We start from the raw sequence: 17,096 nt of genomic DNA, 5'->3' as shown, positions 1-17,096 counted from the left end.
TGCCTTTGTTGATATTCACAGGGTTACATCTGACATCAGGAGGGCTGAATGAGCAGATTCAGAATTAGCTGCAGGCTGCTCCTTCCACAGCCCACAGAGTGTGCCACACAGCGAGGTAAAGGGCAACACAGCAGTAGAGTTGCTGCCTCACAGTGCCAGAGACCCGAGTTCGATCCTGACTACGGCTGCTGTCTGTGCTGAGTTTGTGCGTTCTCCCTGTGACTGCGCGGGCTTTCTCCGAGTGCTCTGGTTTCCTCCCACATTCCAAAGAGGTGCAGGTTTGAAGGTTAATTGGGGTCTGTAAATCGCCCCTTAGTGTGCAGGATGCGAAAGTGGGCTAACATAAAACTAGAGTACGGGGTTGACCTGTTTCTGCATTGTATCTCTAAACTAAGAACTGAAACTGCAGGAAGTGCTAACCCCATATACTAACCCCATATCCCTCAGTTTGCTTAATATCCAAAAATCTGCCCTTCACAATAAGAAACATTTGTGGGATGAAAAAGTGCTGAAGACTTAGTCAGAGTTAGTACATTACAGCCAAGGAACAAGCTCCACTTCCCACAATGTCCACATTGAACATGACGGCAAGTTAAACTAATCTCCTCTTCCTGCAAGTGATCCACAATCCCACTGTCTGGTTTATCCATGTGCCTATCCAAAAATCTCGTAGGTGCCACAATAGTATCGGCCCCACCACCCACTCTGTAAAAAAAACATACCCAGCACATCTCCTTTAAATAGTACCCCTCTCTCCTTAAAGCCATGTTCTCCAGTCTTGGACATTTCGACCTTGGGGGAAGTGGGGGAGAGTGGGGTTGGGGGGGGGGGGGGGGGGGGGGAGGGAGGAAAGGCGTGAGAAACATTCTTGGCAGAGATCAGGTTTAAGGTTAAAGGATGGGCCGAATGGCCTAATTCTACTATCACTTATGATCTTATGATCTTTAAGAAAGAGGTAGACAGGTACATGGATAGGACAGGTTTGGAGGGATATGGAACAAACACGGGCAGATGGGACTACTGCAGCTGGGACATGTTGGCTGGTGTGGGGCAGGTTGGAGCAAAGGGCTGTTTCCACGCTGTATCACATTGTGACTCAAAGATGGTGGAAAGAAAACCACAAACATTGCAATTTCTGCGGTTAATCTCTGATTTTTCCAATCTATTTCAAATTTTTTTTTCTCAGACTTGGATCATGCAATACACCTAAATGGGCGACTGCACAATTTGATTGTCAATCCATTATCCTTTAATTAGTTTTGACCTAACCGGCTTGGAACTGATTTTTCAATCAGGTGGCAGGCTCTATCACCTCAAGGGCTCCAGTGAGGTCTCAGGGCGTAAATGTCACCTCAGTAGTGCTGAACATGAATCGATGAACAATTTTGTTGAAATTAAATGTTAACAGAAAAATACGGATTTATGGATTTAATTTTCTTCGTGAAAAGGCGGCAGGAGGTATTGTCATGAGAGCTAAGGACTTACAGGAGCGCTGATCTCTCTCCTATCAGTTCAACTCAGTAATCAACTGCAGATTGTCATCTTACACTCCCACATTCAACACCGGCATTCGTCAGAGGAAGCAAGCCTTTCACACTGACCATTCTATTCTCTTCACCTGTTCACACACCAGTTCTGTTATCCCACTCCCACTCCCTTCACTTAGGCACAATTTGACAGCGGCCAATTGACCTCAAATCCTGCAGGCTCTTGGCAAATGTGAGGACACCGGAAAAGCCCCACGAGGAAACCCACGCGCTCACAGGTAAACATGCAAACTCCGCGCAGGCAGCATCAAAGGTCAGAATTGTACCCGGGCCTGTGGTGCTGTGAGGCTGCGGCTCCACTGCACCACTGCGCTGCCCAGCCTAGATATCAACCATAATGGACCAGCCTGCAGCCTACTGCAGGATTTGGACCATTCTCCATTTAAAGGTACACCATCTTAATTTTCTGTGGGAAGAATGAAGATACAGGATAGCCTCTCCCATCGCATCAAGTGTGGTGCAAGTGGAAGTTGATAGTATTGCACTGTACATTTGTACGATGTAATAACAATAGGTGGCACGGTGGTGTAACGGTAGAGCTACTGCCTTACAGCGCCAGAGACCCAAGTTCGATCCTGACTACGGATGCTGTCTGTACGAAGTTAGTACGTTCCTCCCGTGACCTGCGTGGGTTTTCTCCGAGATCTTTGGTTTGTAGGTTAATTGGCTTGGTTTAAACTTAAAAAATTGTCCCTAGCGTGTGTGGGATAGTGTTAGTCTGCAGGAATTGCTGGTCAGTGCGGACTCGGTGGGTCGAAGGGCCTGTGTCCATGCCGTATCTTTAAAATAAACTCATCGAAACAATGTGAGGTATTTTCGATATCGTCATAGTTGGGGAACTGAATGCATTCTCATTGGAAGAAAGAAAATTAAAATGATATTTTTTATACTTACCGATTACATAATTAAAATGTCTTCAGTCAGACCAGTTGCTCATTTTGAGTTAGTCATATGACTTAGATCTGGCTGTCTGAAGAAGGGTCTCGACCCGAAACGTCACCCATTCCTTCTCTCCAGAGATGCTGCCTGTCTCGCTGAGTTACTCCAGCTTTTAGTGTCTATCTCTGGCACAAACATGATGGGCTGATGAGTCTTGCTGTATTGATTTGGGTGATTATGGTCTTGCCTCATATATCATTCGGAGGGATGAGGCTGTAGATAGATTCCAATCTTGCAACTATCACCATCCAATGTTTGCAGCTGTAATTTTTGAGGCATCAGTATTGGGCAGAATGCCCGACAGCAAAAGGCCAACATCTCCCTCTGTCTCACTTTTCAATTAACACAGTTTATGGTACTTATGAAATACAATCATTATTCTAATGAACCGAAATGTGTTATGCTCAAAATGCTCTCTGTCATATTAATGCAGGTGCTATGATGCTCATTTAAAAATACTACTTTGAATCATTCAGATTTAGTGTTCTCAACCAATCCACTTTCAACAATAAATCCTACCTTAATCATAAAAGAGAAAATACTCAGCAGATCAGGCACAACCTTCTTGAAGAGAAACAAATTTAATGGTTCATTAATTCTGCACGTTTACAGCACTGTCCTTAGCCTGCTTGTGAAGCAACACCTAATATACGGTCTGGACATGTTGCAGGGATCTAAACTCGATACAGAATGATTCAACTCTGGAGGACTCCCTCTTTCTTTCTGTCTGCGTCAGAACTGGCCATTTCTGCTTGTCATTATCTCGGTTTAGTCTTTCATATCCTATTAATATAGTCAGGCCTCCTGGCTGTGTCCCACAGACTAGCACATTGCACAGCATGCTGGTGCAGCGGTAGAGTTGCTGCCTTACAGCGCCAGAGACCCGGGTTCGATCTTTGAAAGTTCTCCCCGTGACCTGTGTGGGGTCTCCGGTTTCCTCCCACACTCCAAAGACATACCAGCTTGTAGGTTAATTGGCTTGGTTTAATTATCAATTGTCTCTAATGTGCAGGATGGCGTTAAGTGTGTGGGGATCGCTGGTCAGCACGGACTAGGTGGGCCGAAGGGCCTGTTTCTGCACTGTATCTCTAAACTAAACTAAACTAAGCAAGGAAGATTAATGTGCTTGAAAGTGCTCCCATTAGCTATTTGGATCACCCTATAAAAATTTCCTTTATTCTACCCATCCTTCCTCCACATTGTCTGTAACTCCAAACAAACTAGTTTTCTCTCCCTTTCCCAGTTCTGATGAAGGGTCCTGTACCTGATACATTAAGTCTCTTTCTGTTTCCATCTTTGCTGCCTGACCTGCTTCAATGCCTGCAGTTTTTATTTTTCATTTAATGTTTGGGGTCACTTTTTAATTTGTTTGCAACTTATAGGCTATTCATTCTGATGATCAGTTCTGCTGTAGACTTAACATGTTACTATTTCATTGGAGAGTGGGTACAGATTGTAGCCCGAAAATTGTTCCGTTTAGTTTATCGTCACGTGTACCGTGGTGCAATGAAAAGCTATTGTTGCGTGCTATCCAGTCAGCAGAAAGGCAATACATGATTACAATCGAGCCATTTACAGTGTATAGATACTTGATAAGGGAATAACGTTTATTGCAAGGTAAAGTCAGCAAAATCCGATCAAGGATAGTCCGAGGGTCAGCAAAACGGTAGATAGTAGTTCAGCATTGCTCACTGGTTGATGTGGGATGATTCAGTTGCCTGATAACAGCTGGGAAGAAACTGTCCCTGAATCTGGAGGTGTGCATTTTGCCTGATGGGAGAGGGGAGAAGAGGGAGTGGCCAGGATGCGACTCGTCCTTGATTATGCTGCGGGCCTTGCCGAGGCTGCATGAGGTGTAAATTGAGTCAATAGAAGGGAGGTTGGTATATCAGTTGTGATGAAGGATCATTGACCTGACACCTTCGATCAAGTAGTCTCTCCACAAATGTTGCCTGATGTGCTGACTACTTCCAGCATTATTTGTTTTTATTTTGCACAGGAACTTGTGGATAATGTACACTTAATGGGTTGATGATTCCATTATTATTCTGTGCTTGCGATGTGATTGGAATATCGCAGTGTTTTTCTTAGCATGTTTCTCTGGAACTGTGTTGCGGAAGAAAATCTGAACATCAGTTTTATGGCTCAGTTCTTCTTCTGCCATATTGCACATAATCAGCGCCTATGTTTCTTTGATGAGCTACTTAACAGAAATACTCACACTCTGTACGGAGGTAGCTAAATTAGCAGGGTGTTATACTGATGAAGTAGTCATTAACTGCTTTGGGAATGTTAAAGACTCACTCTTCTTATGTGGGCATGTTGTGATAGGCTGATATTTGAGCATTATTGCTAATGAAAGCTTTCTCCCAGGAATGAAGGATTCAATGATTGGGCTTTCGTCACAAGTGGCCTTATTATAATGCACGGCACCAGGCTCTGATCGCATTTATGTAAATAGGTGAAAACTCAGTTTGCGCCCATTTGAAAATGAAGAAATCTTTTTCCAAATGCAGACTTTTGGATACGAGGTTGGGAACATTGTTATTCTACTTCTGATTTGTGCCTTTGTAGATTATTAAGTACATGGCATCATCTAAAGGTGCAAAAAAAATTAGTTCAGTTTAGTTTAGAGATACAGCGCGCAAATGGACCCTTTGGCCCACCGAGTCAGTGTCGATCTGCGTCCCCCTCGTACACGAACACTATCATACGCACTAGGGACAATTTACAATTCTACAAGGCTATTTAACCTACAAATCTCTACGTCTTTGAAGTATGGGAGGAAACCGGAGCACCCGGAGAAAACCCATGCACATCATGGGGAGAACGTACAAACTCCATACAGTCAGCACCCGTAGTCAGGATCAATGTCGGGTTTCTGGCGCATTAAGGCAGCAACTCTACCACTATGCCACCGTGCCGTGCTATTTTAAATAGGGGTATCATTGACCAGAATGGTCTATGATATATAGACCGCCTTCTGCACCTATTATGCAGCAATGGAATTTTTCAGCTATTCTTCCTCGAGAGTAGCGTAACCTGCAGATCTTGAACTGGAAGTTATACTATGGCCACTGAGCAGTGGTATTAATAATACATGAAACCCCAAATTCTATGGTGACAAAATAAACATTGCCAATAAAACTCATACAAAGTCCATTTGTCAACTCCCTCATAAATCCTGTCCGGTGTCTGAGGAATTTGGCATTTGCAAGCATTGCATCCAGTGGCGCAGCGGTAGAGTTTTTGCCTTACAGCGCCAGAAACCCGGGCTCGATCCTGACTGTGGGTGCTGTCTGTGTGTGGTTTGTGCATTCTCCCTGTGACCGCGTGGGATTTCTCCAGGAGCTCTGGTTTCCTCTCACAACCCAAATGCATGCAGGTTTGTAGGTTATTTGGCTTCAGAAAATTGCCCTTAATAAGTAGGATGAGAAAGTGGGATAACATCGAACTAGTGTTTGTGCCTTGAAGAGAAACAAGGACAACATTTTGAAACTTCCCTGTCTTTCTTGAAATTACATTATGAAATTACATTACAAAATATTGGTTTATGAAGATTTAAAAAAATAAGCCTCTCTGGTGGTTTAATGAAGACAATAACTCATTACCTTTAAGTTGATTAGTGTCTACCATGCTTTATTGATAATAAGGAGATTTCAGACAGTCATATTAGGCACTTGAACAAGATTACCTTGCAGCTCTATTTAAATTTGAGATCTAAAAAATGGTTTGTTTACACAATACTTTGACAGTCTTGGACATGAAGCAATTTTATGTCTGAGGTTTTATTATTTTATTATTTCTTCTCTGCTCTCTTTGCGTCAAAGTGCTTTTGGATTTTAAATTCACAAAGTCTTTCTCTTTAATCCAAGGGGACAGCTGTAATTCCCCTAAATTGGATGAGATGTTGCTGTGTATCACTCAAAATAATTTCCAATTCAAATTAAAACTTGGCTAGTGATTGAATTTAAATAAGAATGGAATGATGAGGCTACATGACACAGGAAGAAGGGTTGCTGACTGCTTAATGAGTTTGTGCTTTTATCATGAACTAAATGAGGCAAAAGATCCCCTGAGGCTAGCGTATCATTCAATATGATTGTGGCTGATCCTGGAAATCAGCTGTGGGTTCTTGGCCAATCCCCATATCGCCAGAGGAGGTAGCTGAGGCAGGGACTATCCAAACGTTCAAGAAACAGTTAGACCGGTACATGGATAGGACAGGTTTGGAGGGACATAGACCAAATGCGGGCAGGTGGGACTGGTGTAGCTGGTGTGGGGAGGAACTGCAGATGTTTGTTTAAACCGAAGACAGACACAAAATGCTGGAGTAACTCAGCGGGACTGGCAGCATCTCGGGAAAGAAGGAATGGGTGACGTTTCGGGTTAAGACCCTTCTGCAGACTGAGGAGTGTAACCGGGACATGTTGGCCAGTGTGGACAAGTTGGGCTGAACGTACAAACTCCGTGCAGAAAAGCACCCGTAGTCGGGATCGAACCCGGGTCCCTGGCACTGTACGGCAGCAACTCTACCACTGTGCCATCATGCTGCCCCCGTTTCAAAGCAATAAAGAATGTGGAATTACATTTTCTCCTATTTAATTGCACATGTTCTCAATTATTCTATCTTACTTCCTCAGTAGAAGTAAATGATTCCTAATTTCTGAGCACAAACCTATGGGCAAATGTTTTGATAGGTCAGAAGGTAGATTTAACAATTCCCTTGGTTTAATTTTTCCAAGTGTCTTCCTTCAGTGAGTGTTGGATGTAGATTTTTATCCTGAGCTTTTCATTGAAAGTTACCAGCGTTGTCCTTTGTCTATTGACCCTTTTCACCATTTTGGGCAACTTTTGACGTGGGATTTTCCATTGGTTAACTTCTCTGTACTAATAATTTAATCATTATTGATTTTAATTTTTAATGTCCAGCTGGTAAAAGAGTGAATTGAGAGCATTTCAGTGAGTGAGACGCAGTGGCAAAGCAATAGAGTTGCTGCCTTACAGCACCAGAGACCCGGGTTCGATCCTGACTACGGGTGCTGTCTATACATAGTTTGTCCCTTCTCCCTGTGACCGTGTGGGTTTTCCACGGGTGCTCCAGTTTCCTTCCACACTCCAAAGATGTGTAAGTTTATAGGTTACTTGGCTTTGGTAAAATTGTAAATTGTCCCTAGTGTGTAGAATAGTGCTTGTGTATGGAGTGGGCGCTGGTGGGCGTGGACTCGGTCGGCTGAAGGGCCTGTTTCCTCACTGTATTTCTAAAGTCTAAAATCTAAAGAGTGAAACCAGGCAGTGGGAAACCCAAAAACCAGGGCAACAAACAGTGCATCTTGTTAACAAATCAAGTTTGAAATATTGTGACATCAACAATATGAGGTCTAAGAAAGATGTGTAATATAAATTGCTGTTGCAAACTCAGCATTAAATCAGGCCCTGGAAATAACAGAGGGAAAGAATGACTACGATAGAAATAAAAGGAGAACGAAAGGATTAAAAATAAACATTTTAATTTAGTCAGTGTACTTTTTCATTAGCTAATTTTCAGTGCTTGAAATCTTGTTTAGTAGCTATTACCAATTATCACTTCATTTATAAGGTATTTAGACTGAGGCAATTTAATTTGATCTGCCAAGTTAATTCATACATGCTGCTTATCTGGAGCTGCTTCATACCATTCAATGCATCTGATGACGAGAGGAAACATTGTTAAGAATATTGTCATGACACCAACAGCAGGTTAAACCAAGGTTACTTTGGCTTTCTGCATTTAACTTTTAATTTGGAATTGCTGAAACATTTGTGCAAATGTCAGTATAAGTGCTAATAGCTTTCCTGGTAGATCTACTGGGCTTGCTTGAGTTGTTGTCACTGTCCAACGTGCTGTAGTTTCAGAACCTTTGTCTTTATCATAGGTAGACATAAATGCTGGAGAAACTCAGCGGGTGAGGCAGCATCTATGAAGCGAAGAAATAGGCGACATTTCGGGTCGAGACCCTTCTTCAGACTGATGTGGGGGAGGGCGGAAAAAAGAAAGGGAGAGGCGGAGACAGTAGGCTGTGGGAGAGCTGGGAAGCGGAGGGGAAGGAGGGAAAAAGCAAGGACTACCTGAAATTGGAGAAGTCAATGTTCATACCACAGGGGTGCAAACTACCCAAGTGAAATATGAGGTGCTGCTCCTCCAATTTGCGGTGGGACTCACTCTGGCCAAGGAGGAGGCCCAGGATAGAAAGGTCGGATTCGGAATGGGAGGGGGAGTTGAAGTGTTGAGTCACCGGGAGATCAGGTTGGTTATTGCGAACTGAGCGGGTGTGGGGAAGAAGCTGGAGCTGTGGAGGCAACGCTCCCTCTCCATAACTGGAAAAAATTTGGTCATCAGGTGTGAGGTGCTCTCTGGCCTGCTGTACTTGGCGCAAGTGTGGCCTGTCCCTCCCTCCTACGCCACAGGGATCGCCCGGGCCATCTTCCAGTTCATCGAGCACCTCCAAATTTTTGTTAGAATTAACGGACAACATAGACCCCTCTGGTGCACCGTTTGTTACCAACCTTCAATCTGAAAAACAACCGTCTCTTAGCAACACCTGCAGTTCATAGAAACATAGAAAATAGGTGCAGGAGTAAGCCATTCGGCCCTTCGAGCCCATTCAATATAATCATGGCTGATCATCCAGAATCAGTACCCTGTTCCTGCTTTTTCCCCCGTATCCCTTGATTCCGTTAGCCCTAAGATCCATAGCTAACCCTCTCTTGAATAGTTCATTGAGTGTCGACCTCTGCCACCACCTTTTATTTTCTATTCTGGCCTATTTTGTATCCAATTGCCCAGCTCACCCTGAATCCCATATGATCAAAACCGTCCTGACCAGCCTACAATGAGTTGCCAGAGGAGCTAGTTGAGGCTGGGACTATCCCATCATTTAAGAAACAGTTGGCCAGGTACATGGATAGGACAGGTTTGGAGGGTTATGGACCAAGCACAGGCAAGTGGGCTTCGGGTAGCTGGGACATTGTTGGCTGGTGTGGGCGAGTTGGGCCGAAGGGCCTGTTTCCACACTGTATTACTCTATGACTCTCTCTATGACACTGATGCTAGGGATAATTTACAAATTATCTCTAGCACCCGGGGAAAACCCACGCAGTCACGGGGAGAACGAGCAAACGCCATACAGGCCGCATCCAGAGTCAGGATCGAACCCGGGGCTGCAGTGCTATAAGGCAGCATCTCCACCACTGCATTTTAACAATCTCATTATACTGAAATTCCACACACCCAACCTTAGCGGTATTATAGATTCCCATTACACTGCATTCTGTTTTGACCCCTGGGCATTTGATGAGAGATTTCTGCAGTCCTAAAGCACCATTCAGCACAGGCTGCTGTTGAACCTTGCTTTGATACATGTGGATCCTCATGGTGTAGACAGATGGATCTTCAGTAACAGGCTAAAGATCTGCTTTGTATAAGTAAGTGCACCACTTCAGATCAAGTTTTTTACCTTCAATCTGAGGCAACAGATGGCAAGATTAGAGTTGATTTTGAATCTGTCTCTCTCGTGCCTTGTTTCGGCATCAATACATTGGTATATCACAGGCCAAGCACGATAATTTATTTCAAAGGAAGAAACCTTGTACTGATATTGCATGTATCCAACCATCTCTGAGGTAACTCAAAATTCTCAGCACAAGATGAATGACTTTAAAATGAAGTAACCTTTATTATGTAGACAAATATAAATCAATAGGCTGTATTGTGTAAAGGGTTTTAAGTAAGTCAGATGCACATTGAGATTTCATAAATCACTGTGTATTGCTGAAATTCTCTGTAGCTAGCTCCTCCAGAAATTAAATACAGTCTTGTATAAATGACACAGGGTAATACACAAGGTGGCACATTACATTAAAGAGGGCTTCATGAATGACATGAGAACATTTAAGATGACAATGGTATTATTTAAACATTGATAAATTGTACATCCCTGAAAGATAAACTGTCTTAAGGCCCTGGTCCAACTCATTATATATCTTACAGCAAGTAAGCCTTGGTGTTTCAAACAAAGATAAAAATCAGGAGGAGAAGCTTCTTCAGACTAATTTGAAAGGCAAATACTGTAAAAGATGAAGATCTAATATACAACGGAGATAGGCAACAATAGTCAGCGGGTCAGGCAGCATCTGCGGTGAGAAACGCAGGAGTTCAATGATTCATATCATTTCAGATTCTGATTACCTGAAATGTTAACCATTTTCCTCTGCACAGCTGCTGCAGAATATTTCCATTTGTGTTCCAAACCATTTCTCTGATGGCGTGTTCTCCCTGGATACAAAGGAGGTCCAAGTTAAACCCTGACCCACCTCGCACAAGACACTAGCTGGTGAAGAGAGAGTCGGGGAGAAGGGAATAGTCATAATTCCCAAATTAGGGAATAGTCATAAAATAGTCATAAAATAGAAGAATTGCATTAAGTAAACTTTTTTTTTTAAGATTTAAAAAGTTTTTTTAAATGTTGAGGTGAATAATAAATGAATAGCTGAGAGAACGTTATCAACTCTTTTAGTTTTGTTTAGAGAAATAGTGCGGAAACGGGGCCACTAGGTCTGCGCTGACCAACATCAACACTATTCTATACACTTGGGGCAATTTACATTTTCTTTAATCCAAAACCAATTAATCTATGAATCTGTATGTCTTTGGAATGTGGGAGGAACTCCTGGAGAAAACCAATGTGGTCACAGGGGGAACGTACAAACTCCGTACAAACAGCACTCGTAGTCAGGATCAAACCCAGGTCTCTGGCGCTGTATGGCAGCAAATGTACCGCTGCACCACCGCGCCGCCCCGTGCCATACTTGTCTGGACAATATTCCATTGAAATATAGGCTTTCAGGATCCCCGAGGTTTGTTATTTCTGATTTGACTCTGCTTATTTTGGACAAATAGGTATCTGAAAAGTGTGGTGATCTAGTCAAGGCACAAAGAATATATTGCCCTTAGGTTTGGTTTAGCGATACAGCACAGAAACATGCCCTTCGGCCCATCAAGTCCGCACCGATCAGCGATCCCCGCACATTAACACTATCCTACATTAGGGACATTTTTTACATTTAGACCAAGCCAATTAACCTACAAACCTGTACGTCTTTGTAGTGTGGGAGGAAACTAAAGCTCTTGGAGAAAATCCAAGCAGGTGGATTCTCCCACGCACAGGAGAAAGTACAAACTCCGTACAGATAAGAGCCCGTAGCCAGGATCGAACCCGGATCTCTGGCGCTGTAAGCGTTGTAAAGCTGCAACTCTACCGCTGCACCACCGTGCTGCCCATATTGTTTTGTTCATTATGTGGTTATGATATGTGTGGCTTTGTATTCGGCAGGCTCACTCCAGCTGGCTATTACTCACCCTGAGTTTTACTGGTACGTCGATGAAGGCCTCACAGCTGAAAACATGAAGAGCTCGCTGCTTCGGAGTGAGATTCTGTTTGGAGCCCCACTCCCCAATTACTACTCCGTGGACGATCGGTGGGAAGAACAACACAAAAAGTTTCAGAAGTTTGTGATCTCCTACGTTGATCTATTATCTTCACAGTCCACAGAGTGAGTCAATTAAGTGTGCAATTCTGTTTGAGAGATGTATTGATTCCAATGGCAGCCTGCACATTATTTATTTTAAGACAGAATATGCATACTCTGCACAGTCCTTACATAGGTTTAAGGTGGGTGGGATGATTTAATTGGAACCTGAGGGGGCAACTTTTTCACACAAAGGGTGGTGGGTGTATGGAACGAGCTGCCAGAGGCGGTATTTGAGGCAGGTACTATCGCAAAGGCTCAGCATAACATTATATTATATCCTCTCTAAATAATTGCTAGCATCGCATTTGCCTTCCTTACTACTGATTCAACTTCCATATTAACGTTTTGGGAATCCTGCACCAGCCCTCTCAAGTCCCCCTGATTTCTGAAATCTCCCCATTTAGAAAATAGTCTATGCCTTTATTCCTACTACCAAAGTCTATAACTCCACACTTTGCTACGCCATATTCCATCTGCCACATCCCAGCCACTCTCCCAACCTGTCCAAGTCCTTCTGCAGAGTCTCTGCTTTCTCTACACTACCTGCCCCCTCCACCTATCTTTGTATTGTCTGCAAACTTGGCAACAAAGCTTTCAATCCCCTCATCCAAATCATTGATATACATTGTGAAGAGCAGCGGCCACAGCACAGAGCCCTGCGTAACTCCGCTAGTCACCAGCAGCCAACCAGTTGCTGCCTGACCTACTGAGTGTCACCAGCATTTTCTGTTTTCATTTTGGATTTCCAGCCTTTGAAGTTCTTCTTTTCCACCACATTAAATTCTGTGTGTGGAGACTAAAGAGCAGATTCTTGAAAGCCTTCTCAAGAAATGTTTAGGTTCTATGATGCTGTACAGTACGATAGGATACGATACGATACGATACGATAGAACTGTATTCATCCCCGCAAGGAAATTAGTCTGCCAACAGTCATAACACACAACAAACAAGGTGCACATAAATTTGAAATTAAAATTAAATTAAAAGTGAAAAGTGATAAATGAAAACAAAAAGAATGAGACAAGTGACTGTTGGCTGGCTGCTGTGTTCGCAGCGCCTTCACCAGAACGAACAAACAAAGAAACTAACAAATGCAGGTTTATCCACTGGGCAGAGGATTCTGAAACTAGAGTGACCTCCCCTCCCCCACACTGGGTCCCCACTTTGTTCTCCCACCGTCCCTCACGGAGGTCCCTCCACGCCGGGTCCTCCATTGTTCTTCACGGTGGCCCCTCCACGCCGGGTCACAGGTGCGTGAGCAAGATGTGTTAAGTGACCTTCCTCATTTGAACCTGTGTTGGGTAGAGATAATTGGAGATGATTCAAATATTGAGATGGTGCGTTCCTCATAACCTGCTTGGTATTGCCAGCATTTTGAAACGTTGTTTGTCCTTTTATTGATACATGTCTGTGGGCTCGCATTTTTCTACTCGAGAGGTTTGAGCTACCATGGATTAAAATAGATCAGAATTACAGAGAGTTATAGATTGGGGAAATTTATTTTCAGGGGAATGTATAGCAATGGCATGAGATGTAGCCCCACTCCACACACATACTGTGCTCAGATTCTCCTTCACAATGCCTTTTATCCACTTTATATTCAGTTACATATGCCACAAGCTCTGCAGTGATTCCACAGCGCTGATCTCTTTGTTTCACCCCTTCTCCTCGGTGTGCAGTTATTCTCTCTACAGCGCTCACATGAATGCTGACAGTACGGTGGCAGGACGATTAGCATCCATCATTTGCTTTTTAAATGGAACTCTGAGCCAGGGGGATCGGGTCTGCACAATGAAGGAATACTGAAAGGTTTCTTGGAGGAGCTTGGCAGAGAATAAATGTTCCTTGTAATAGTAAAATAATATCCAGTAATGAATTATCCTGTGACATAGAGAAGTCTTGGGAATGTCAGATGATTTGGCACATCGTTAAAACCAAGACCACATTTCAAATCCACTATAAATATTAATATTGCACTAAATCAAAATGACTGGTGCCTGCAATTTGCTAAAATGTGGACTGATCAGAATATCTCTCTGAAGCAATTTAAAAGTTAATACATTAATACTTGGAGGAAACTCGTAGGTTATTAACCCTTAGCAGCCGCATTGCCATGTTCTTGACCTTGAAAGGGCAGCACGAGAGATTGTCCATGAGGATAGTGAAAGAAAAAAGGCTGTTACAAATTTTAAATGTCCTCTGTGTTACTTTAATATAAACTGAAGAACTTGGGAAGAAGCAGTTCAGTATTCATAAGAGAGCGCGGTTCGGATTGTAGTTTCAACCCAGCGAGTTACTGAGCACGAGAAATGCCACTCAAGCCAGTCCTTCAAAGGGAACAATTAGAGATTCTGCTCCGCTGTGACTGCTGAGTGTGAGGATGACATGAATCTGCAGAGCTGTCTGGGAACCTGAAATTCCTAGCTCAATTCACCAAGAAACATTCCAGAATGTCACCGTACAATGCGCCAATGAGACCTTCACTTGGTCCAAGTTTACCGGGGGCTGGAGAGATTGGAAATGCGTTTGAGGGTTCAGTTTGAGTGACAAAATGGTTTGTGTCGCTGAGTTTGCACCAGTTGCTACGTTTGGCTGTAACACAGTCCCATTCGTTTCCCTGGTGACCTTGTACAAGCCAAGTTAAGATGAATAACATGCAGTAGTCATGATGGCTGTCATAAGATTTGCACGCTTGAGGCAGCCAACTACAATTATATCTGTATATATTGAGAATGGATTGATGCAGTATGGAAACAGGGCCTTCAGCCTACTGAGCCCATGCTGACCAATGATCACCCGTTTACACGAGTTCTATGTTATTGCACTTTCGTATCCACTTCCTACACACGAAGGACAATTTACAGAGGCTGGTTAACCTAAAAAATCACACGTCTTTGGGAAGAAACCAGAGCACCCGGAGGAAACCCATGTGGTCACAGGGAGACGGTGTGAATTCCACACAGACAGCAGCTGAGATTAGGATCAAACCTGAGTCTCTGGCGCTGTGAGATAGTGGTTCTACCAGCTGTTTTTCCGCAGTGCCACACTGTGTAGTACCACTGCTTCAAATTTTGGAAAGATTACCATGCATGCCAAATGTCACATGATATGCGTGGAAATCTGAGCACCTGGAGAAAACCCACACTAGTCATGAGGAGAATGTGCAAACTCCATGCAGATATTGTAGCACCCATAGTCAGGGTCGAACCCGGGTGACTGGCACTGTAAGGCACCAACTCTACCGTTATTTATTAATGACAGTTTTTCAGCATCTTGCATATTTTATTTTTGTCCAATTGCTTACAATAAGGATATGCTTTATTTTTGGTCGGTGTGGACTCAGTGGGCCGAATGGCCTGTTTCCACAGTGTATCTCTAAACTATGCTAAACTAAACATCTCTGCAGTCTTTCCCTGAGGCCCAACCTAGACATACCATGAAAACACATGACCAGAAAGTAATTGGATAAAGTTCACACGCACTGATTGTTAAAAGTATTTTGCCCGTCTGTGCTACAAGGTCACCTTCCTATTGATTTCTTATGTTCTTTGCAGTTTGCAGATCGTTTTAAATACTGTAAAAGTAATTTATTTTAAATCCCTATTGGTGCTTTTGATTTATTAACTGAAAAATGTTCCTGGAAATTACCTATTATGTTCTGCATACCTACTAGCTACATCGCATGCACAACCCTTTGCTGTTGTGAAAGAGGATTGCAATTATAAATGGCCAAAGCAACCCAACAACAGGCAAGGTATGATGCTATCATCATTCCATGCAACCCTCGATTACAATGTATGTTTTTATTTTTCCTCATTCTAAATTGGATGAGCTGGTTTTGAGTTTCCCAGGCAACCGTTAGTAAAATTTGGCTACAATATGTTTATATTTTCACTGTAATCCAGTTATTGTTGTGGGACTAATCCAAAGATGTAACAGGCTTGTAGGTTCATTGGTTTTGGTACAATTGTCCCTAGTGCGTAGGATAGTGTTAGTGTGATGGGGATCACTGGTCGGCGTGGACTTGGGGGGGCCGAAGGGCCTGTATCCGCACTGTATCTCTAAAGTAAAGTCGAAAGTATTAATGAAATGTTTTAGTTTTAATTAACCACATTTGAAGAGCTGCTTGGAGCAAAATTCAATTTGCAACCATGGGTTTTATATTTGCACAATGGACATTTGGGGTTACGAATTTTGTTTTGCGCTTTGGTCAACAAAGGTGGTTAGAAAAACAGTTAGCTTCTCATTAATGCTGGTCTTCTGGTGTTAAATCAAGGTATGGATGAACAGAGATTGGGCCCTGTGTACTGGGGTGGTTGTACCAGGATGTGTGGCGGGGACTGGTTGACATTGTTCAGTAAGTATTCCTGGAAATAGTGAGGTGTTATTTTTGTAGACCTGGGGAATTTGTGAGAATAGGTTGCAGTGAAAATTAATGGGGGAATTGTTTTTTGGTATGAGAGCCAGCAGAGACTCCTCAGATATTGAAACAGTCTACATCCAAATGCAGCAAGACCCAGATAATATATAGCAGATTTGTAGGTAATTCTTCCCTAAAAATAAGGCTCACCAATGAATTTAATTTGTATAAGGTATCTTCTGTAATGTAGGTGTAAATGTAAAGTTCTATAGTATCAGCGTTCCTTAACTAGCCTGTTATTTTCTGAATTCTGAAGGAATTCCCGAAGTAAAATAACTTACCTGTTATGTTAACGAATGTTCCCATGGTCACCCTGTCCATAGTTAGTTTAGTTGAGAGATACAGCGTGGAAACAGGCCCTTCGGCCCACCAAGTCCACAATGAACAGCAATCCCTGCAGATTACACGACCCTGCACATACTAGGGACAATTTACATTTATACCATGCCATTTAACCTGCAAACCTATACGGTCACGGGGAGAATGTACAAACTCCATACAGACGGCATCCGTAGTCGGGATCGAACCCAGGTCTCAGGCATAGCAAGCGCTGTAAGGCAGCAACTCTACCACTGTGCCACCGTGCCGCCCATTAACTGAACACAGTAATGTTTGCTGTG

The 17,096-nt window shown here is 43.1% G+C and overlaps 1 protein-coding gene across 2 annotated transcripts in view; it reads left to right on the top strand.

The window, feature by feature from the left end:
- disp3 (dispatched RND transporter family member 3) overlaps positions 1 to 17,096 on the top strand; it is a 300,294-nt gene that overhangs the window by 160,017 nt on the left and 123,181 nt on the right. For both annotated transcript variants that reach the window (XM_033048014.1, XM_033048013.1), the window contains exon 4: positions 11,858 to 12,077. In XM_033048014.1, coding sequence (XP_032903905.1) covers positions 11,858 to 12,077 — 220 coding nt within the window. The remainder of the gene's footprint in view (positions 1 to 11,857; positions 12,078 to 17,096) is intronic.

This window comes from Amblyraja radiata, chromosome 31 (genome assembly GCF_010909765.2).
Source record: "Amblyraja radiata isolate CabotCenter1 chromosome 31, sAmbRad1.1.pri, whole genome shotgun sequence".
Classification (NCBI taxonomy): domain Eukaryota; kingdom Metazoa; phylum Chordata; class Chondrichthyes; order Rajiformes; family Rajidae; genus Amblyraja; species Amblyraja radiata.
The sequence above is the reverse complement of the archived record's forward strand: the minus strand, read 5'-3'. Positions and strand labels throughout refer to the sequence as shown.